Below are 23,247 nucleotides of genomic sequence, written 5' to 3'. Positions count from 1 at the left end.
TTTAATTGCCATGTCAGGCTAGGACTCTAGAGCAATCTTGAGTATTGGATTTTTTTTCCTTCTGAAGGATAATACTGATATCAGGGTGACTCCGAATTATACACAAGTACTTGCTGCAGAGTCCTAGTCTATAGATCATCCACTTTTCACTTATTGAGGTCAATGGTAAAAAAAAAATCACAAGGCAAACAGTAAGTAACGGTGAAGTAAGACGAAAATAGAAATGGTGTCACTCCCAGAAGTGTAGTGTAAAGGCCGCTTTACACGCTACGACATCGCTAAAGTGATGTCATTGGGGTCACGGAATTTGTGACGCACATTCGGCTGCATTAGCGATGTCGTTGCGTGTGAAACCTATTAGCGATTTTGAATCGTTGCAAAAATGTTCAAAATCGCTAATCGGTGACATCCCCCCTAATCTCAATTATCGTTGCTGCTGCAGGTATGATGTTGTTCATCGTTCCTGCGGCAGCACACATCACTATGTGTGACACTGAAGGAACGAGGAAGTACAGCGTACCTGCGTCCCGCCAGCAATGAGGAAGGAAGAAGGTGGGCGGATGTTACAGACGCTCATCTCCGCCCCTCCGCTTTGATTGGGCGGCCGCTTACTGACGTTGCTGTGACACCAAACGAACCGCCCCCTTAGAAAGGAGGCGGTACGCCGGTCACAGCGACGTCGCTATGCAGGTAAGTATATGTGATGGGTGTAAGCGATTTTGTGCGCCACGGGCAGCGATTTGCCCGTGACGCACAAACGATGGGGGCGGGTACGCACGCTAGCGATCTCGCTAGCGAGATTGCAGCGTGTAAAGCGGCCTTAAGCATGCAGTGTAGAAACGCAATTCATCCATTTTTTTGGGTGCAGATTTTTTTGGGGGGTTGGTGATTTATTTCTGGCATTCATTATTTGTTAAAAATGACGTGGTAACATGATTTTCCAGGTCAATATGATCTTGTCGTTGCTGAACCTGTATAGATTTGTTTTTTCCTACTGATCAGAAAAAATCATAAGTTTAAAAAAACAAACAAAAAATAAACAAACTGGTTTGTGTCACCATATTTCAAGACTCTAAGGGGTACTTTGCATGTTGCGACATCGCTACTGCGATCTCGTCGGGGTCAAATCGAAAGTGACACATATCCGGTGCCGGTAACGACGTCGCAACGTGTAAAGCCTAGAAGCACCGATAAACGATCGCAAAAGAGTCGAAAATCGGTGATCGGTGTAGTGTCGGTCATTTCCATAATGTAGCTGCAGCTACAGGTACGATGTTGTTCCTCGCTCCTGCGGCAGCACACATCGCTGTGTATGAAGCCGCAGGAGCGAGGAACATCTCCTTACCTGCCTCCACCGACTATGCGGAAGGAAGGAGGTGGGCGGGATGTTTACGTCCCGCTCATCTCCGCCCCCTCCGCTTCTATTGGCCGCCTGCCGTATGACGTCGCTGTGACACCGCACGACCCGCCCCTTTAGGAAGGAGGCGGGTCGCCGGCCAGAGCGACGTCGCAGGGCAGGTAAGTGCGTGTGAAGCTGCCGTAGAGATAATGTTCGCTACGGCAGCTATCACAAGATATCGCAGCTGCGACGGGGGCAGGGACTCTCGCGCTCAGCATCGCTACAATTGGCTAGCAATGTCGCAGCGTGCAAAGTACTCCTAAGGCTGTGTGCACATGTTGCGTTTTTTCCGCGGGTTTTTTTTTTTGCCGTATTTTTTCTTGCAGAGTTATAACAATCTGCACAGAAATCCTTATGCCAGCAAATACTATGAGAATCTTGTATTGTATTGTGCACACATTTAGGATTTTTTTTCCTCGCAGATTTGGCTGCAGAAAAAAATTTGTAGCATGTCAATTCTTTCTGCATTTTTGACCCCCTTCACACGTCAGTGATTCCAGTACATATGAAGCTGTTTTTATACGTACCGGAATCACAGACATACGCAGATACATTACAATCAATGGGTTTACGCACATGTCAGTGATTTCTCACGGACCGTGTGTCTGGTGGCGCACATGCGTGTCCGTGTGTTCCGCACGGAGACATGTCCGTTTTTCTCCGGCAGCACTGATGTCCCACCGACCACACAGTAATGTGATCCGTGTGACACGTACCGGAGAAAACACGTGTCTTTGAAATAAAATGATTTTTATACTCATCTGTCTCTTGCTTCAAGGCCCGATCATTATGCTCATGAATATTCACTACACCGAGGACCCAGAAGCAAGTGTGACCGCAGATATCAGCACCACGGGCAGCAGCCCTGGGGACAGGTGAGTAAAAAGTTCCTTTTCCCCGTGTGCTATCACGGATAGCACATGGAGAACACTTATGTGCCAAAATCACGCCACACAGAGGGCCATACGCACCTTCAACACATCCGTGGAAAACGTGTGCGTTTTCACCATTGAAAGCAAAGGAAAAAAATGCATAAAAAAAACACGTAAAAACGTGACAAATACGCGTGTTTTTGCCACAGTGTTTTTCCTGCCAGGAAATGCAGATTTGGTTGCAGAATGTCAGCAATCAAAATGTTTTGTTTTTTTTCTGTTGATGGAACTCCGCTCGTCCAGTATAAAACTTCATTCAAACGTCCGTCACTTTATCACTGGTTGCTGTGCTTTGTACGTTGAAGTTGAGCGCATTAGCCAGTGGCAGTCATCTCGTCTGCCGCCCCTTGTACAGGTAGCAGTAAAGCCTCTTTCAGATGTCTGTGCATCACGTACGTCTGGATGAGGCTTACACTGACTGAGCAGAACTGAGTGTTCAGAGCGCTGCAGCGTGATGATGACACTGTTCAGCTTTGAAGCGTGATGATGGCACTGTTGAATTTGAACACTGTAGCAGTGGCAGTGGAGGTGAGAACCGTTTGTGAAGCCTGACATTGTACTATTAATAGCAGACTACTGACCTATTTGTAAGGGGTGGGCAGACCCCTTACAAGGAAGCACAGGTTTTCTCTGAAGTGGTTAATGCTGTCCCCATAGAAACTGTACAGGAGGGAGGAGGAGCCGGCAGCTTAGGGGGAAAGGAAGTGTGTGCTGAAGGCAGTTGTGTCCGGGATGGGAGAGAAGAAACAGCCAGGGGCAGAGTGTGGAGCTGAGTGGGCAGAAAGAAAGAAAGAAAGAAGGGAGCTGGAAGAACAGGGAAGCCGGAGAGAAAAGGAGCGGGCGGAACCTCGTAGGGTGAAGCAGTCCGGTGTGGGTCCGGGCTGTGGGTAGCCAGAAGTGGGAGCCGGGCGAAGAGGAGTAGTCAGGCAAGTCACCCACTTGAGGGGACGCTAGGGCAGGCTTTCCCTCAGCTAAAGGAAGCGCCACAGCACTGTGTTTTGTTACTGCCACGTGTGGAGACTTGCGAAGAATAAAACATGTTTGTTATTTGCATTGAACCATGCCTGAAGAGTATTTGTGCGCCGGACGACATCTGCACCACCACACTCTGCCCCACCAAGACATCTCCCGATAGTGACGGCGGAGCCAGGGGTAAGCCTGACAGAAGGGGCCACGACTACAAGCCCAGAGGCGCCCCTGGCACCCCGTTACATGTGGCGTAGTCGGCAGGATGCGGATTCCATGCCTGGGACCCAAGAAGCCGGAGATCAAGTGGTGCCTAGGGCACAGGATCCGGATCATTGGAGAAGATTCCCAGTCCCATGGTGGGAAGAAGAAACAGTGCCTGCAGCGTTGGACCGGGCACAAGATGGCGGCAAGATGGCCGTCGTCTGTGAAGATGAAGAAAGCACGCGAAAAGTTGGCGCCAAAAGAAGAGCCTGGGGCTGGCCAGTGCCGAAAAAGAAGTTCGGAGTACTCCGCCCAAAGAGGGGAGGTGCCGGTCCCAGGGCACGAAGAAAAACATGTGAAGTGGGCGGTGTTTTGTAGAAAAAGAAGAACCGCCGCGGAGGGGTCGATATGATGTGTGAGACTGGGGATGGAGTACACCCAAGAGCGGGAAAAGTGGGCCCGCCTCCACTTCCTCCAGCATCTCCACTGACCTCGCCGCCATTACCAGAAACGCTGACTCCGAGCAAGATGGAGACTCCAGGAAGACAGCAAGCTGCGGTAGCCGCACTAGTAGCGACTAGCCTGGGCAGAGGACGCCCGAAGCAGACTGCGGCTGCGGAAGGACCCACCCTTAACCTACCGGCTGTGCCAGGAGGACCGGAGCGGCCCACTACACAAGAGGCCGCACAGTGGCAACAGGAAATCGAGTGGGAGGAATGCCAATACCGGCGGCGGTCGCAGCAAAGACCGGTGCTGGCTGAACTCTCCCACCCGAGACGTTGGCGCAACCCGCCAACTACGAGCCCTTCCGGAGGCTGCGCCGGTTGCCCGGACAGTCCCTGTCGAAGTACGTGCAGGCCCAACGAGCCGAATGGCAACGTGCATATCATCCGGAGTGACTTTTCAAGACCGGAAGATGGCGGGCCTGTTTTTGTTCAACACCGGCGTTGTTTTGAGCCGGAAGAAGGTGTGTTGTTTGTAACCGTTCAAGTTGCTGAGCCCGGAAGAGAGCCTGATGCTGGACTGAGCCAGGGGCTCCCTCCGCGTCGTTAAGAAGATTTTTGCCGAGTTGTGTTCCTGCCAGCTAACGTCTAAGACCGGGAGTGCTGCAAAAGCCTCCGGGCAGAAACTCCACTAAGACCGGGAGTGCCTGCCGACGGCCTCCGGGCATGACTAAGACCGGGAGCTTCCAGGAGGAACTCCGGGCGCTGGACTGGTGTGCCCTTGCGGGTGCCCTCAGGTGAACATGTTCGCAGTTTCATTAAAATGACTTTGTTTAGTTTTAAAATGTGATTTTTAGATTTGTGCCTTGCCGGGAGGCTTAGGCTTAAAGAGGGGAGGTATGTAAGCGGTGGGCAGACCCCTTACAAGGAAGCACAGGTTTTCTCTGAAGTGGTTAATGCTGTCCCCATAGAAACTGTACAGGAGGGAGGAGGAGCCGGCAGCTTAGGGGGAAAGGAAGTGTGTGCTGAAGGCAGTTGTGTCCGGGACGGGAGAGAAGAAACAGCCAGGGGCAGAGTGTGGAGCTGAGTGGGCAGAAAGAAAGAAAGAAAGAAGGGAGCTGGAAGAACAGGGAAGCCGGAGAGAAAAGGAGCGGGCGGAACCTCGTAGGGTGAAGCAGTCCGGTGTGGGTCCGGGCTGTGGGTAGCCAGAAGTGGGAGCCGGGCGAAGAGGAGTAGTCAGGCAAGTCACCCACTTGAGGGGACGCTAGGGCAGGCTTTCCCTCAGCTAAAGGAAGCGCCACAGCACTGTGTTTTGTTACTGCCACGTGTGGAAACTTGCGAAGAATAAAACATGTTTGTTATTTGCATTGAACCATGCCTGAAGAGTATTTGTGCGCCGGACGACATCTGCACCACCACACTCTGCCCCACCAAGACATCTCCCGTCCCAATAGTGACGGCGGAGCCAGGGGTAAGCCTGACTGAAGGGGCCACGACTACAAGCCCAGAGGCGCCCCTGGCACCCCGTTACATATTCTGCCTCCTGGAAGAAGTCACTGTTGCGGCCCCTGACTCTCTCCATTATTTAAGGTGATGCCTGGAGCATTTCCTGGGGCTAAATTCTAGCAGCAAACCTGTAAAACAGGTATTGATAGTCACCACTGTTTTCTCCCAGACAAAGCATGTCATTTTTCCTCCTTGATCTGGTCGGTTCATAAATATACATCAGATGCACAATGATTATTTGTCTTCATAGTACTACAAAAATACTAGCAACAAGCCAAGAGGAATGGAGACCAATCAACTAAGCCCCACCATTTTTTGGCCTAAAATCCTCTCCCGACTATTTACTGTTCTCAGTGGTTGAATACTCACCGATGGGCACGTTATCACATATCCTTCAGATAACTCTGAGTGATGGGAATAACGTAAGATTGTGTATGTTAAAGGGGTTGTCTAGATAAAATAAAAACTTTGCTCAGGGTTTAGGATATCTAAAAAATAACAAACTCAGCCATACTCACCTAATGGCCCACTGTGTTACATACAGCCTGGCACATTATCTGAGGATGTGCTGCTGAGATCACCTGACCACTGCAGTCAGTCACATGCTGCAGCAGTCCAGGGCTGGGGGAACAGTGACATCACTACTTCCCATCTCTGCACAGAGCAGGGAGCGGCTTACACTGGACCCAGTTTGTTAATTTTTTTTACATTTCCCATCTCCTGGGAAGAGTTTTATGATTCGTTTCATTCTCATAACCTCATGTGAACATAGAAAACTGGTGACGGACCATAATGTTCCAATATCACAGTTGGATTTGGTGGTCTGTCCATTGTATTGAATGCGTGCTACTTGGAGTCATGGTCCATAGTTTACGTAAGAGCCACGGGACTCCATCTTGCATAAAGTCACTTATTTCAGATCCTCTCCTCCACTGTTTTCTTCTCTATTCCACCCCTTTTGTTTCTTCCCTTGCGTCTTACTATTATCCAACTGCTCCCAAACAATGCAGAGCTGGAGGAGATTACTGCCGCTGCAAGCCGCTCCCCAGCCTGACCTTAATAAACCTTTAGCACTCCCTTTTTTAATGTATTGGAGACCTGATGTGTTTGTAGTATTATTAATTTTAGATAATTACAAGCTTAAAGGGAACCTGTCAGGTCCCATATGCATTCCAACCTACAAACAGGGTGATGTGTGGCCTAGAAATACCTTCCTACCCATCCCTGTGTTGTAATATTGTGTAATATGAATGTATTATAAAACATTTATCACTTACATGTTCCCTATGTAAATGGTCAGAGGATCTAGCCCCCTGAGCGTCGCATCGCCCTGTGGGCGTTTGCACGCTTTACATGATTTACATGAGTGACGTCACCATCGCTCCTGGAGATCCCGCACATGCGCACTTGGCATTTCCGCAGCCTTGTTATATGGGTGCTTGCTTCTCGGCTTCAGACGCGCTGAAGACTCCTGCGGTTCCGGTCATGCGCAGAGCAAGCACCCGGATAACAAGGCTGCGGGAATGGCAAGTGCGCATGCGCGGGATCTCAAGGAGCTGACAGTGATGTCGCTCATGTGAATCCATGATATCACGCCCACAGGGTTGTGATACCACAGAAAGCGTGCAAACGCCCACGGGGCGAAGCGACGCCCAAGGGACTAGAGCCTCTGATCATTTACATAGGGAACACGTAAGTTATAAAACTTTTTTTATACATTCATATTACACAATATTACAATACAGGGATTGGTAGGAAGGGGTTACGAGGCCACACATCACCATGTTTGTAGGTCAGGACCATATGGGACCTGACAGGTTCCTTTTAAATTCCTTTTTAATACTCACATTAAGGACCTGATGTAGATGATGTAGCTCAGAGCCAGGAGGGGTGTGCACCAAAGGAGCTGCTGCTTGGAAATCTAGTATTGAGAGATATAAAATTTTTCCAAAATGTTTAGTCCAAAAACACAAATACAATTTTGATGGCTTAACCGAATGTTCACTAAGTTGATCCACTACACAGCTTCTTATCTGAAAAAAAAGCATTTTGAAGGAATCTGATAGAGAGCGTTTCCTACCCAAGTGCATTACAACTTTCCATTTCATCTGGTTGGTGGGCATGGTGTACAGCCCTACAAACTCTACATTTCGGGATAGTATGGTGGCTCCTATTAGAAGAACACATCAAAGAGTTTGGCCACTTACTCTGATGGAGCTGCTTTGTTCCAACAGCATCTGAGAACTTCTGTCTGCCATCAGTAACAGCTGCTCGGCGGGGTGCCATGTGTTTTTACCACCCATTAATCAGATATTGATGACCTATCCTAAAGTTACGGTAGACACCAGGTACCACTCCAGGACTGCAGCAGCTGCCAGGAGGCGCGGGAACAAGGTACAGTAGGGCGAGACAGAGGCATAGTCAGACTGCGGTTCTGGCAGGTAACACAGGATCAGAGTACAAAGCTGAGGTTGGGATGAATGGAACAGCTGTAAGTCCCATGAGGTGGCAAGACCTCAGCCCCCTTTTCACAGACGACATTTGCAAAGGCAAGGTAAAAGGTGGACAGACTCAACACCACAGAAGATAGAGTCCCGGGCGCGCCTGGCCAGTTGGTAGCACAATACGGTCCCCAGTGAATCATCTGACCGGTTGACTAGTCAATAACTTGCATGTGAAAACGCAACCAAGGAAGATTCAGGAGAACAAAGTTTTATAGATCTGGATAGAACAAAGTACACATTTTTTCCAGAATGCCAGGCTCCAACATGCAAAGTGACTGGCAGCATGATATCTCGGATACACTCTACCAGAGCCAGCCCATTCATGGAGCCAATAGCCAGGGGTTGATCTAGCCATCATGTAAGGAGCTGAAGTTGAGAAACTAAATTCTGATGGATGAAGTTTATACGGATACAGAGTGTAGAGGTGCTGCTCTGAACAGAGACCTCACTCTCCAGAACAGGAGAATCTTGGTGAATAGTTTCAGATGGCAAGGATTCCTACCTAGGGTCATCTTTCCAACCAACCCTGGGGGCCAGGGTTCACCAGGCCTCATTGGACACTGTTGGACATAATGCGCTTTGCCTCCAAATAGGATTTTCCCAGGCAAGGACTTGACCGGATAAGGGTACTTTCACACATCCGGATTTTTGCTCTGCGGCACAATACGGCGTTCTGCAGAAAAACCGCAACCGGCTTTTGTAACGCCGATTGCGGTTTTTTTTGCATTGACTTACATTAGTGCCGCATTGTGCCGTAGGGGCTTGCGTTCGGTCCGGTTTTTGCCGCATGCGGCAGATTTAGCCGATGCGGCGGCCAGATCGAACGTACCCTGCAACGTTTTTTGCTCCGGCAAAAAACACCGCATCGCGCCGCATCCGGCCGCTGCGGCGCATTTTTCAATGCATCCCTATGGAGGCCGGATGCGGCGCGATGCGGAAAAAACCGCATCCGGTCGCCGGATGCGGTATTTTCCACTGCGCATGCTCAGTAGCATGCCGCAACCGGAAAAAACCGGACCGGCCGCATGTAAAAACGTATGCAAAGGATGCGGTGTTTTCACCGCATCCGTTGCATAGTTTTCACAGCCGGATTGAGCCGCAGGGCTCAAACCGGATGTGTGAAAGTAGCCTACCACAAATGCAACCTTAGTTTGGTAAGAAGGAAATAGATGAACATGGAGAGTGAAATGGATTAAACACTGGTTAATAAGGCAGCTACTCTCCTTGGGATCTCCATCGAAATGGGAAGGAAGTGGCAGCTATAGCTTAGCATTGCCACCAGATACTGAAGCCTTCAGCGGTTCCCCAGGTGAGGCAGCTAGTCCAGAGGGAGGGTGACCTGACATGGCATAGGCACGGGACAAGGTGGACATTGAGGTGCACAAATCCTGCGTCTGGGTAGCCCTCAGATTAATTGCCTGCCTCAGCTGGGACAGACGCCTCTGTTTCGAATGGACTTAGTTAAACAGGATTTGTACATTTGAATTGGCATCACTAGGTCCTGATCTGTCAGTGGAGTCCATGGCCCGGAGGTGCTGGTAGCGTTCCCGCCAACACCTGAGATCCTGCTGGCGGGAACGCTACCAGCACCTTCGACCTTGGTACCTGGTCGCGGCAGATCAAGTGTGGCCTGGGATGCTATGGTCACCAAAGAAAAGGACTTGCAATTCCCCTTGGAGCCCACCATCACAGCGGGCTCGAATGCAGTGGCCTGCGAGCAACAACTTAGGAAGCTGCTCGCCAAACAGGAGGAACGCCGGGCACAGCAAGAGGTCCTAGAGGTCCGGAACCTGGCCACCAAACAGCGGTGCCGTAAAGAGAGACCCTCAGCCCGGGGACCGCTGCGGCACGGTGTAGTGGTCCGTTTTGACCTGGAGTGGGGGTGGGGATTTGTGATGCCCTGGCAAAACCAGGTAGTCACAGATAGGCCCCTGCATAACACCCTTCCCTCACTTAGGAAACAAACAGCCGACCTGAAACCCTAGTCACCCCCCCTTAGAGAAAGACAGACACACTAGTGGGCTCGACCAGGTGGTTGGACACGCCAACCCAGGGGTCTAGACAGCCTGGGGCGGGAAAACAAGTAGTGAAGTTGAGTAGTTCAAGTTGAGAGGAGTGTGGGCTGGAGCTAGGTGTAGCTCCAGCAGAGGAGGTTCAAGTTGAACGGTGCCAGGGTTGTAGCCCTGGTGCCTTTGGCTAGGCAGCAGATGGTGGTCAGCAGGAGATGGGAAGACGGCTCGGCAGCACCGAGGTGGACCGGGACAGGGTTGGAGCCCGCCAGTACTGACACGAGGAACCGACCCGGAAACCGGAGCACAAAGGGGGGTACTCGGACCCTGAAGCCAGGAACGGGAACCAGCGGCCTGGTTAATTAACCGATTGAGGTAAGGACTAGAGGTCCTGTCCCACCCAAAGTCCCTCATAGAAGACAACAGCCCACCGATAAGGATAGGAGGTCACCGTTAAGGCCCATAGATCCCACGGGCCAGCGTCTGCGGGCACGGCTCCTTAGGCCACATCCAGCCGGGACCGGACTCCTTAGTTTCAGACTAGGAAGTCCACCTTACACAAAGTCAGTCCAGAGGAAAAGGACAGCGACCACCAGCCTGGGTGGCTGCGGCGGGCCACCAGCACCTTTGGTTTACCGAAAGACTCGTGTGATTCATTTACTGTGAGTAACCAAACATCCCCCTGCTTGCTCAGGTGCGCCGGCCCTTGCCATCGCCATACCCTGCACGAAGACACTGGGCCCTGAGGCAACCATCCCTACCCACGGAGGGGTTAACATCCAGCTGCCACCTCATCTTCCCCGGGTATCCCATAACAGCAGCGGTGGTGTCCCACCTCACCACACACCGTGGGTGGCGTCACGAAGTTAATACGGCCTAGCCCGTACATCTACGTCCCCCCTTTTATTCGGTGTGTCCGCGAGACCCCCGGGTCCGGAGACCCTCGAGCCACCCCCTTACAAGGTCCGGATCCGAGCAGCGGCGGCTGCTGGCACGGGGGCGGCACAGATTCATCAGCGAATCCAGGATGACAAGAGACGTATTTGTTTCCCGGAGAGATGTGGAGTCCCACCTCAGCAGAGGACACCCGGATTTCGACCTGTACCTGGGCGATCATGTCACCTACACCCGTTAAAAAGGTGAGAAGGGATATTATGCCCTGGATGTGCAGGTGGACTAGGTGCATGATAACATGGACATGGACTCTGACAGCAAGATGGACACGGGCCATGGCACCAGGGGCTCTTGCGACAAGGAGACCCAGACCAGGGTGTCCATCGCTTACATGCCAACCCGGTAAGCTATAGTGGATCTAAAGACTTTGGACCTCCTGGGCCCTGTATGATAGTTCTGGAAGTTTTGAAATGGACAGCTGGGCCATTGGACTTGGTATGGCCAGGACTTGCTTTGTAAATAATTTGCACCTGTTGTGCACCCTACCAGAATTAATAGGACCCAAAAACCTGTCAGTGTACTGAAGAGGAGAAGCAGAGTTTGGAATGCTCTGAGCACACCCAGAGCCTACGTTGGGGGTTCAGGACAGATCCCCCATATTGTTGCTGCTAGTCTGTTGCACTTAAGGAAAGGAAAATTTTATGTCAAATGAGAAAGTTTATTGCAAGTGAATGTTTTATATCGAAGGAAATGTTTATTGCCCTATGTAAAATGCTTAGTATCGATGTTTATTACATTTGCAGTGTCAACAGGTTTTATATGACAAATGTGAAACGTATGTTTGTAATATTCAAGAGATCCTGCCTCCCATAAAGGGATGAAATGTTGTTATTATGCATATCAAAAAATTCTGCAGTTTCCACCATATTTCCTTATTTTACAGCCCGCGAACGTGCTGTGATTCACTGTGGGTGGGTGTGGCGCCCCTGAGGCTTCTGGCGCCACAAGGTACTGCACCTCACCAGAGGTGCGGTGCTCATCTCGGATACGGAGGAGCTTGTCACCGGTAACCACCACCAAAACACTAATCCAACACACAGGGCCGTATTTAGCATTAGGCACCCGTGGTCCCGTGCCTAGGGCGGCAGGATGCAGGGGCGGCACCTTCTAGCAGTAAAAAAAAAAATTTTTTTTTTTACACATTCATTAAATCCGCTGTATTTTTGGAGGGGGGAGGGGGGAGAGGCGCACCTTTATTTATTTGTATCCGCGTCAATTAAGACGCGAATGCAGACAAACTGCGGCGGCCGGGCACAGAGAGCTGATTGACCCCGGTACTGCACTTCCGGAGTCACAGGCGCGCCAATCAGCTCCTTCCTCTGTGCTGCGTCCAATGCTGTGTGGATTTCACATGCAGAGCTCACAGCAGGACGCCGCAGAGGACGCCGCGATGGAAGCCGGTGTCAGAAGAGGATACTCACGTGAGCCAGGAAGATGACGGCGGGCCCTGGAGCAGGTAAGTGCTCGCAGAGCTGAAGATTCATAAGGAGCGTGGGGGTGTCTCTAATGCAGACTGGAGATCTGCGTATGGGGTGGGAGGAGAAAGGCTGATACTGGGGGAGACTTGGGGGAAGAGAAGCTGATACTGGGGGAGGCTGGGAGGAGAGAGTATGATGCTGGGGGAGGCTGGGAGGGGGGGGGCTGATGTTGCGGAAGGCTGGGATGGGGGGAGGCTAACGCTGGGGGAGGCTGGGAGGAGGGAGGCTGATGCTGAGGGAGGGAGGCTGATGCTGGGGGAGGCTGGGAGGAGAGAGGCTGATGCTGGGGGAGGCTGGGAGGAGAGATGCTGATGCTGGGGGAGGCTAGGAGGAGGGAGGCTGATGCTGAGGGAGGCTGATGCTGGGGGAGGCTGGGAGGAGAGAGGCTGATGCTGGGGGAGGCTGATGCTGGGGGAGGCTGATGCTGGGGGAGGCTGGGAGGAGGGAGGCTGATGCTGAGGGAGGCTGATGCTGGGGGAGGCTGGGAGGAGAGAGGCTGATGCTGAGGGAGGCTGATGCTGGGGGAGGCTGGGAGGAGAGAGGGGGAGGCTGGGAGGAGAGAGGCTGATACTGGGGGAGGCTGATGCTGGGAGAGTTTGGGAGAAGAGAGGCTGATGCTGGGGGAGGCTGGGAGGAGAGAGGCTTGGAGGAGGGAGGCTGATGCTGGGGGAGGCTGGGAGGAGGGAGGCTGATGCTGAGGGAGGCTGGGAGGGGGGAGGCTGATGCTGAGGGAGGCTGATGCTGGGGGAGGCTGGGAGGAAAGAGGCTGATGCTGAGGGAGGCTGATGCTGCGAGAGGCTGATGCTGCGGGAGGCTCGGAGGAGAGAGGCTGATGCTGAGGGAGGCTGATGCTGGGAGAGGCTGATGCTTCGGGAGGCTCGGAGGAGAGAGGCTAATGCTGAGGGAGGCTGATGCTGGGGGAGGCTGGGAGGAGAGAGGCTGATGCTGGGGGAGGCTGGGAGGAAAGAGGCTGATGCTGAGGGAGGCTGATGCTGAGAGAGGCTGATGCTTCGGGAGGCTCGGAGGAGGGAGGCTGATGCTGAGGGAGGCTGATGCTGGGGGAGACTGGGAGGAGAGAGGCTGATGCTGGGGGAGGCTAGGAGGGGGGGTGCTGATGCTGAGGAAGGCTGATGCTGGGGGAGGCTGGGAGGAGGGAGGCTGATGCTGAGGGAGGCTGATGCTGGGGGAGGCTGGGAGGAGAGAGGCTGATGCTGGGGGAGGCTGATGCTGGGGGAGGCTGATGCTGGGGGAGGCTGATGCTGGGGGAGGCTGGGAGGAGGGAGGCTGATGCTGAGGGAGGCTGATGCTGGGGGAGGCTGGGAGGAGAGAGGCTGATGCTGAGGGAGGCTGATGCTGGGGGAGGCTGGGAGGAGAGAGGGGGAGGCTGGGAGGAGAGAGGGGGAGGCTGATGCTGGGAGAGTTTGGGAGGAGAGAGGCTGATGCTGGGGGGAGGCTGATGCTGGGGGAGGCTGATGCTGGGGGAGGCTGGGAGGAGGGAGGCTGATGCTGAGGGAGGCTGATGCTGGGGGAGGCTGGGAGGAGAGAGGCTGATGCTGAGGGAGGCTGATGCTGGGGGAGGCTGGGAGGAGAGAGGGGGAGGCTGGGAGGAGAGAGGGGGAGGCTGATGCTGGGAGAGTTTGGGAGGAGAGAGGCTGATGCTGGGGGAGGCTGGGAGGAGAGAGGCTGGTGCTGGGGGAGGCTGATGCTGGGGGAGGCTGGGAGGAGGGAGGCTGATGCTGGGGGAGGCTGGGAGGAGGGAGGCCGATGCTGGGGGAGGCTGGGAGGGGGAGGCTGGGAGGAGAGAGGCTGATGCTGGGGGAGGCTGGGAGGAGGGAGGCTGATGCTGAGGGAGGCTGATGCTGAGGGAGGCTGGGAGGAAAGAGGCTGATGCTGAGGGAGGCTGATGCTGGGAGAGGCTGATGCTGCGGGAGGCTCGGAGGAGAGAGGCTGATGCTGAGGGAGGCTGATGCTGGGGGAGGCTAGGAGGGGGAGGCTGATGCTGGGGGAGGCTGGGAGGAGGGAGGCTGATGCTGATGGAGGCTGATGCTGGGGGAGGCTGATGCTGTGGGAGGCTCAGAGGAGAGAGGCTGATGCTGAGAGAGGCTGATGCTGGGGGAGGCTAGGAGGGGGGAGGCTGATGCTGGGGGAGGCTGGGAGGAGGGAGGCTGATGCTGAGGGAGGCTGATGCTGGGGGAGGCTGGGAGGAGAGAGGCTGATGCTGGGGAAGGCACCTTCTAGCAGTAAAAAAAAAAAAAATTTTTTTTTTACACATTCATTAAATCCGCTGTATTTTCGGAGGGGGGAGGGGGGAGAGGCGCACCTTTATTTATTTGTATCCGCGTCAATTAAGACGCGAATGCAGACAAACTGCGGCGGCCGGGCTCAGAGAGCTGATTGACCCCGGAACTGCACTTCCGGAGTCACAGGCACGCCAATCAGCTCCTTCCTCTGTGCTGCGTTCAATGCTGTGTGGATTTCACATGCAGAGCTCACAGCAGGACGCCGCAGAGGACGCCACGATGGAAGCCGGTGTCAGAAGAGGATACTCACGTGAGCCAGGAAGATGACGGCGGGCCCTGGAGCAGGTAAGTGCTCGCAGAGCTGAAGATTCATAAGGAGCGTGGGGGTGTCTCTAATGCAGACTGGAGATCTGCGTATGGGGTGGGAGGAGAAAGGCTGATACTGGGGGAGACTTGGGGGAAGAGAAGCTGATACTGGGGGAGGCTGGGAGGAGAGAGTATGATGCTGGGGGAGGCTGGGAGGGGGGAGGCTGATGTTGTGGAAGGCTGGGATGGGGAGAGGCTAACGCTGGGGGAGGCTGGGAGGAGGGAGGCTGATGCTGAGGGAGGCTGATGCTGGGGGAGGCTGGGAGGAGAGAGGCTGATGCTGGGGGAGGCTAGGAGGAGGGAGGCTGATGCTGAGGGAGGCTGATGCTGGGGGAGGCTGGGAGGAGAGAGGCTGATGCTGGGGGAGGCTGATGCTGGGGGAGGCTGATGCTGGGGGAGGCTGGGAGGAGGGAGGCTGATGCTGAGGGAGGCTGATGCTGGGGAGGCTGGGAGGAGAGAGGGGGAGGCTGGGAGGAGAGAGGCTGATACTGGGGGAGGCTGATGCTGGGAGAGTTTGGGAGGAGAGAGGCTGATGCTGGGGGAGGCTGGGAGGAGAGAGGCTGGTGCTGGGGGAGGCTGATGCTGGGGGAGGCTGGGAGGAGGGAGGCTGATGCTGGGGGAGGCTGGGAGGAGGGAGGCTGATGCTGAGGGAGGCTGGGAGGGGGGAGGCTGATGCTGAGGGAGGCTGATGCTGGGGGAGGCTGGGAGGAAAGAGGCTGATGCTGAGGGAGGCTGATGCTGGGAGAGGCTGATGCTGCGGGAGGCTCGGAGGAGAGAGGCTGATGCTGAGGGAGGCTGATGCTGGGAGAGGCTGATGCTTCGGGAGGCTCGGAGGAGAGAGGCTGATGCTGAAGGAGGCTGATGCTGGGGGAGGCTGGGAGGAGAGAGGCTGATGCTGGGGGAGGCTGGGAGGAAAGAGGCTGATGCTGAGGGAGGCTGATGCTGGGAGAGGCTGATGCTGCGGGAGGCTCGGAGGAGAGAGGCTGATGCTGAGGGAGGCTGATGCTGGGAGAGGCTGATGCTTCGGGAGGCTCGGAGGAGAGAGGCTGATGCTGAGGGAGGCTGATGCTGGGGGAGACTGGGAGGAGAGAGGCCTTGGCTGGGGGAGGCTAGGAGGGGGCGTGCTGATGCTGGGGAAGGCTGATGCTGGGGGAGGCTGGGAGGAGGGAGGCTGATGCTGAGGGAGGCTGATGCTGGGGGAGGCTGGGAGGAGAGAGGCTGATGCTGGGGGAGGCTGATGCTGGGGGAGGCTGATGCTGGGGAGGCTGGGAGGGGGGAGGCTGGGAGGAGGGAGGCTGATGCTGAGGGAGGCTGGGAGGAGAGAGGGGGAGGCTGGGAGGAGAGAGGGGGAGCCTGGGAGGAGAGAGGGGGAGGCTGGGGGAGGCTGATGCTGGGAGAGTTTGGGAGGAGAGAGGCTGATGCTGGGGGAGGCTGATGCTGAGGGAGGCTGGGAGGGGGGAGGCTGGGAGGAGAGAGGCTAATGCTGGGGGAGGCTGGGAGGAGGGAGGCTGATGCTGTGGGAGGCTGATGCTGGGGGGGGCTGGGAGGAAAGAGGCTGATGCTGAGGGAGGCTGATGCTGGGAGAGGCTGATGCTGCGGGAGGCTCGGAGGAGAGAAGCTGATGCTGAGGGAGGCTGATGCTGGGGGAGGCTAGGAGGGGGAGGCTGATGCTGGGGGAGGCTGGGAGGAGGGAGGCTGATGCTGAGGGAGGCTGATGCTGGGGGAGGCTGATGCTGCGGGAGGCTCAGAGGAGAGAGGCTGATGCTGAGAGAGGCTGATGCTGGGGGAGGCTAGGAGGGGGAGGCTGATGCTGGGGGAGGCTGGGAGGAGGGAGGCTGATGCTGAGGGAGGCTGATGCTGGGGGAGGCTGGGAGGAGAGAGGCTGATTCTGGGGGAGGCTGGTGCTGGGGGAGGATGATGCTGGGGGAGGCTGGGAGGAGGGAGGCTGATGCTGGGGGAGGCTGGTAGGAGGGAGGCTGATGCTGGGGGAGGCTGGGAGGAGGGAGGCTGATGCTGAGGGAGGCTGAGAGGAGAGAGGCTGATGCTGAGGGAGGCTGGGAGGAGAGAGGCTGATGCTGGGGGAGGCTGGGAGGAGAGAGGCTGATGCTGGGGGAGGCTGGGAGGAAAGAGGCTGATGCTGAGGGAGGCTGATGCTGGGGGAGGCTGGGAGGAGAGAGGCTGATGCTGGGGGAGGCTGATGCTGGGGGAAGCTGGGAGGGGGAGGCTGATGCTGGGGGAGGCTTGGAGGAGAGAGGCTGATGCTGGGGGAGGCTGGGAGAAGAGAGGCTGATGCTGGGGGAGGCTGATGCTGGGGGAGGCTGGGAGGAGAGAGGCTGATGCTGGGGGAGGCTGATACTGGGAGAGGCTGTGAGGGGGGTGGCTGGGAGGGTGGAGGCTGATGCTGGGGGGGCTGGGAGAAGAGAGGCTGATGCTGGGGGCAGAGAGGCTGATGCTGGGAGCAGAGAGGTTGATGCTGGGGGAAGCTGGGGGAGAGAGGCTGATGCTGGGGGAAGCTGGGGGAGAGAGGCTGATGCTGGGGGAATCTGGGGGAGAGAGGCTGATGCTGGGGGACGCTGGGGGGAGAGAGGTTGATGCTGGGGGGGCTGGGGGGAGAGAGGCTGATGCTGGGGGAAGCTGGGGGAGAGAGGTTGATGCTGGGGGGGCTGGGGGGAGAGAGACTGAAGCTGGTGGAGGCTGGGGGGAGAGAGTCTGAAGCTGGGGGACGCTGGGGGAGAGAGGTTGATGCTGGGGGGGCTTGGGGGAGAGAGGCTGATGCTGGGGGAGAGGCTGCTGGTGAAGGCGGGGGAGAGCGGCTGCTGCTGTGGGAATGGGAGAGAGGGGCCAATCCTAGAGACAGAGGACAAGGGTTGAGGGGTAGTGCAATGACAAAATCGATTGGGGGGGAGTGTAAGGACTCAGGATGAGAGGGGGGCAGCATTGGGAGCTCATTATGGAGAAGGGGCAGCATGTGTGGGCTCAGTATGGAGTGGAGCAATGTATGGGAGTCAATATCAAGAGTGGGGTAGTGTGTGTGTGTGTGTGTGTGTGTGTGTGGGAGGGGTGTCTCAGCATAAGCGTTAGTGTGGTGGTCTTAGTATGATGAATGTGGCAGCATGGAGGTGTCATTATGAAAAGGAGGAAGGCAGGATTAGGAGCTCATGGAGAGGGGCAGCATGCATGGGACATTGTGAGAAGGGAACAGCATGCATGCGAAACTGTGAGGAGGGAGCAGCATGCATGGGACATTGTGAGAAGGGAACAGCATGCATGGGAAACGGTGAGCAGGGAGCAGCATGCATGGGACATTGTGAGGAGGGGGCAGCATGCATGGGACATTGTGAGGACGTGGAAGCATGCATGGGACATTGTGAGGAGGGGGAAGCATGCATGGGACATTGTGAGGAGGGGGCAGCATGCATGGGACATTGTGAGGAGGGGGCAGCACGCATGGGACATTGTGAGGAGGGGGCAGCACGCATGGGACATTGTGAGGAGGGGGCAGCATGCATGGGACATTGTGAGGAGGGGGCAGCATGCATGGGAAACTGTGAGGAGGGAGCAGCATGCATGGGACATTGGGAGGAGGGGCAACATGCATGGGACATTGTGAGGAGGGAGCAGCATGCATGGGACACTGTGAGGAGGGGGCAGCATGCATGGGACATTGTGAGGAGGGAGCAGCATGCATGGGACACTGTGAGGAGGGGGCAGCATGCATGGGACATTGGGAGGAGGGGGCAGCATGCATGGGACATTGGGAGGAGGGGGCAGAATGCATGGGACATTGTGAGGAGGGGGCAGCATGCATGGGACACTGTGAGGAGGAGGCAGCATGCATGGGACATTGGGAGGAGGGGGCAGAATGCATGGGACATTGTGAGGAGGGGGCAGCATGCATGGGACATTGTGAGGAGGGGGCAGCATGCATGGGACACTGTGAGGAGGGGGCAGCATGCATGGGACATTGTGAGGAGGGGGCAGCATGCATGGGACATTGTGAAGAGGGGGCAGCATGCATGGGACACTGTGAGAAGTGGGCAGCATGATGTGAGGTCAATCTGCAGATCATATTTCATAATTGAGGAAGGTGTGGTGGGTATAATTTATGAGGGAGGGCAGTGTGTAGTTTATTAGGGGCAGTGTGACAGTCACAGTATATAAGTGGGGATGGTATGGTGGTAATATTTTATACTCATGCTATGTTTTGATGTGCCCGTGGTGATCCCCATTGGGGGGGGGTTAGTGCCCTTCTTTTCTCATTGATACTTTTTCAAGTGTTTTACAGAGTAGATCTGCCTTAAACAGATGTCGTGTGCGAAAACTCAGTGTTACGTTGTCACTAAGGGGCGCGACCACTTAAAGTGCCTAGGGCAGCACGAAGGCAAAATACAGCCCTGCACACATAACACGGGAGCTCTTCCACTGGGACCGGGCTAGGGTAGGTGCTGGGGTGGCCATCATGAGGTATCGGACCTCTTGCCCACTAGTTCATGAATCCGGGAGGCGCAGCAAGAAAGGACACGGATAGCTCGGGGCCCGTGGTCTGGAGCTGGGAGCTCGACCCAGGTTCTTAGGAAGAAGGGGGATACCAGGGCTCGCAGGGAGTGCAGAAGGCACCCATCACCCGTTCCACGGCCCAGGAGCTGGGTTGGAGGGAAACCATCGAAAGGAGACATGTAGAAGGAAACACCAGCCTCGACCTCTGAGGTATCCGGGATCCACTGAGGCCCATCTCAGCGGGACGCAGCACACCAAGGGCAGAGTGACTTCAGTGAATAAAGACAACTTGAACTGCATCCTCCGTGTCGTTCCATCATTGTCGGCACCCTCACCATTGCGCCCCTCTGCCATAGGGAACTACTACCGCCATCGTCCTCCCTGGGGCCTAGCTCTACCTGTGGAGAGCTCAAACACCCAAGCTGCATCACCATCCGCCCCAGAAGAGAGAAGCACCTGCAGCGGCGGCTCATGCTGGCCGTGCACCACAGGTGGAGTCATGAACAACTACTCTCATCATCCCCAGCCTTTTATTGACACTGCCGGGGTCATGGAACCGGGCGAGGTCACCACGGAGCCTCAGGAGAAGAACTTTGGCCTGGTAATGGGTAACCTCTAACCCCATGGGCTCGTCAGAAGCATGATAAAAAACATGAAAGCATGAAAAGAAGTATGAAAAGAAGCATGAAAAAAAAGCATGAAAAGAAGCATGAAAAAAGCATGAAAGCATGAAAAGAAGTATGAAAAGAAGCATGAAAAAAAGCATAAAAGTAAGCATAAAAAAAGCATGAAAGCATGAAAAAAGCATGAAAGTATGAAAAGAAGTATGAATGAAAAGAAGCATGAAAAAAGCATGAAAGTAAGCATGAAAAAAGCATGAAAGCATGAAAGGAAGCATGAAAAAAGCATGAAAGCATGAAAAGAAGTATGAATGAAAAGCATGAAAAAAGCATGAAAAGAAGCATGAATGAAAAAAAGCATGAAAAGAAGCACAAAAAAAGCATGAAAGCATGAAAAGAAGCACAAAAAAGCATGAAAGCGTGAAAAGAAGCACAAAAAAGCATGAAAACATGAAAAGAAACACAAAAAGCATGAAAAAAAGCATGAAAGCATGAAAAAGAGCACAAAAAAGCATGAAAAGAAGCACAAAAAAGCTACCCTGCCAAGACATGCTTTTATTTGTGTTGGAAAAAAAGCACTATGGGCACATAGCCTATTAGTGAAAAATATCAACAGGTCAAATGAACAAAAAGATCACAACAAATCTGAGTTCCCACCTCCAGTAATCATCCATGTGAAACGAATCCATCAGCAATCAGTTGTCTTAGCAGGACAAAGAAAATGGTGCAAAAAGCATCTATTTATCTTGTTAAATAAAAAACAGATATCAGCTGCATTTATTTATTTATTTTTAAACATTGAACTCTATGGGAAACGGATCCCTTAAATTTCCATCTGCTTTTCTTACATTAGTAAAGGGTAGCGGTTTTTTTTTTTGCTTCAAATGGATAATTACTAGTGATGAGTGAATAGTAAAATATTCGGGTTTGTATTATTTGTAGTGAATACTTAGTACTATTCCGTTATTCGTCATGAATAATGAACCTAATGCAAGTCAATGGGGAATCTAGACGGCTGGGGTGGTCTTCAGCTCAGTATAAAAGGCTATAGGATCGTACTTGGATGTCATCAACCACAGGGAAGGAACCAACCTGCTTAATTCTTAAGCTATGTGCCCATGGGACTCTGTATCTGCGGATTTTTGTGCAGCTAAATCCGCAGCATTCCCCCTATCCGCACCTTTTCATAGGTGCTGATTTTGTGCGGATTTGTTGCGCATTTGTCGCGGATTTCGTAGCGGATTTTGCTATTTTTTTACATTCAATTGAATAGGCAAAATCCGCAGGTAAATCCGCAACAATAATTGACATGCTGCAGATTTTTCCGCACGGAAATCCGCATGATTTCCGCTGCGGAAAAATCCGCAGAGTGGGCATAGAATTTCCCAAATGCCATAGAAATGGCTGGGGAGTAGCTGTGCTGCAGATTTCTGAAAAATCCGCGGCATTTCCGCGAGAAATCCGCGGCAAAATCCGCGCATTTTACGCAGCGTGGGCACATAGCCTTAGTAGTACAGGAGGGGTGCAAGATGGCACCATGAACACAATCTGCCCATATATCTTTATATGTGGAACCTGTCTTGCCAGAAATCCAAAAATTCCAGGAAAGTCCATAAAAATATACTTTTTTTGTGTTCTCACTCAGCGCTATTTTTTTTTTTTTAGCTTTGGGGACATGTTCCTATTATTGGAGAGGACAGGGAGCTTGGTACAACAAGATTGTTGTACGTATACCCACTTTCACTTGTAAAGCGCCATGGAATAAATGGCGCTATAATAATAAATAATAATAATAATAATTGCGAGGGCTGCCTAAAATATAGAGGGTGTTGGGGGAGGAAAGGTCTGGAAATATGGATTTTATTCGGATAATAGTTGCAGCTACCCGTAGCCCCTCCGGATGTGGATTGTGGGCAAAATTAAACTTTAAAAACTTATCACATTTTACACTTTGAATATTTATTCCCTTAATCCACACGAGCCGAGCTAATTAATAAATAACATTTACACTTTATCTTCTTTACATCTTCATTATTTTTCAGACGTCTTTTTATTTTGATTAAGATGTTAAAAAAAAAAGTTTTGCAGCAATTTTTTTTTAAGAAAATGTACAAAAATTATATTTAGGGAACTATTTAGTTTTGTGGAAAATCCACAAAAAGTGATGCCATTTTTCTTTATTTTTTTTTTTTTTTTTTTAACGGCACCTCGGAAAGTTTTCAAAGCTGTTGTCAAGAAGTTTGTTAACCCTTCATATGATTATAATTTGTTTCTCCGTTCTTCCTCCCCAAAAAAAGAAAAAAAAATGGACTTCTTAACTTATTTTTATGGCAACTGAAATAGTTTTTAGCTTTTACGGACAGGCATGTGAAGGAGTAATTACAGTGTCTGGCTTGGAGCCTATCTCAAGTACCTCCTCCATTGCAATATACAGACTCTTATGAAAGAAAATAAGAAAAAGTCCTAATAAACACTAGAGAAGTTGTTAAAAAAAAAAATACTACGCAAAACAGAATGGGGGATCCAGGGCTGAAGAAAGAAGCAGAATATCAAATACTATATCGAACACTCACCATGATCTCAGTCCCGGTGTTGACATGCTGGCTCGCAGTTCTGCTTCAAAGCGTCGGAGATATGAGACTGAGTAGAAGGTGCGGTCTCTCATCGCATGCCTAAGGCAATCTGAACCTTCCTTAAACTAAGCCAATGGGTTCTTCTACATTTCAGGTGTCTAACATGAAAAATATCTCGTGTAAGCCAATCCATCGAAAAATAATCCGAGTCGAGAGTCCTCCCTTGTTGACATCTTTTACTGAAAAGCTGATAGCACTTTACAAAACTCTTCCGACTCTTCATCAGGCGTCTGGTATATCACAATATCGGAATAGTCACCTGTATATACCCAACAGGACAATATGGGAATGGGAGAAACAGTCGTGGCAATAATTAATGGAGCAGATGTTAGATAAGGAGTGTCAATGTAAATGACTGAGGTCTGGTCGGAGTGGTAAAGTCTCCCGATGTTCTGAGGAGCACATTCCATAATTGATGTAGAAAGACATAAATCTGTAAGACATGTTCATTCCTGCTCAAGTTTTTATCCCAGACCCCTCCGTCTCTTCGGAACTT

At 52.9% G+C, this 23,247-nt stretch overlaps 1 protein-coding gene across 1 annotated transcript in view; it reads right to left on the bottom strand.

Annotated features, from left to right (window-relative positions):
- LOC142250322 (N-acetyllactosaminide alpha-1,3-galactosyltransferase-like) overlaps nucleotides 1–22,852 on the bottom strand; it is a 31,490-nt gene extending 8,638 nt beyond the window's left edge. The window contains exons 1-2 of the mRNA XM_075322465.1: nucleotides 22,692–22,852; nucleotides 7,298–7,371 (exon numbers count right to left, since the gene is read on the bottom strand). Of these exons, the coding sequence (XP_075178580.1) occupies nucleotides 7,298–7,371; nucleotides 22,692–22,694 (77 nt within the window). The 5' untranslated portion in view covers nucleotides 22,695–22,852. The remainder of the gene's footprint in view (nucleotides 1–7,297; nucleotides 7,372–22,691) is intronic.
- Between the last annotated feature and the right edge of the window lie 395 nt (nucleotides 22,853–23,247).

The sequence above is a fragment of the Anomaloglossus baeobatrachus genome, chromosome 9, assembly GCF_048569485.1.
Source record: "Anomaloglossus baeobatrachus isolate aAnoBae1 chromosome 9, aAnoBae1.hap1, whole genome shotgun sequence".
Classification (NCBI taxonomy): domain Eukaryota; kingdom Metazoa; phylum Chordata; class Amphibia; order Anura; family Aromobatidae; genus Anomaloglossus; species Anomaloglossus baeobatrachus.
This window is presented reverse-complemented; position numbering and strand designations above follow the sequence as displayed.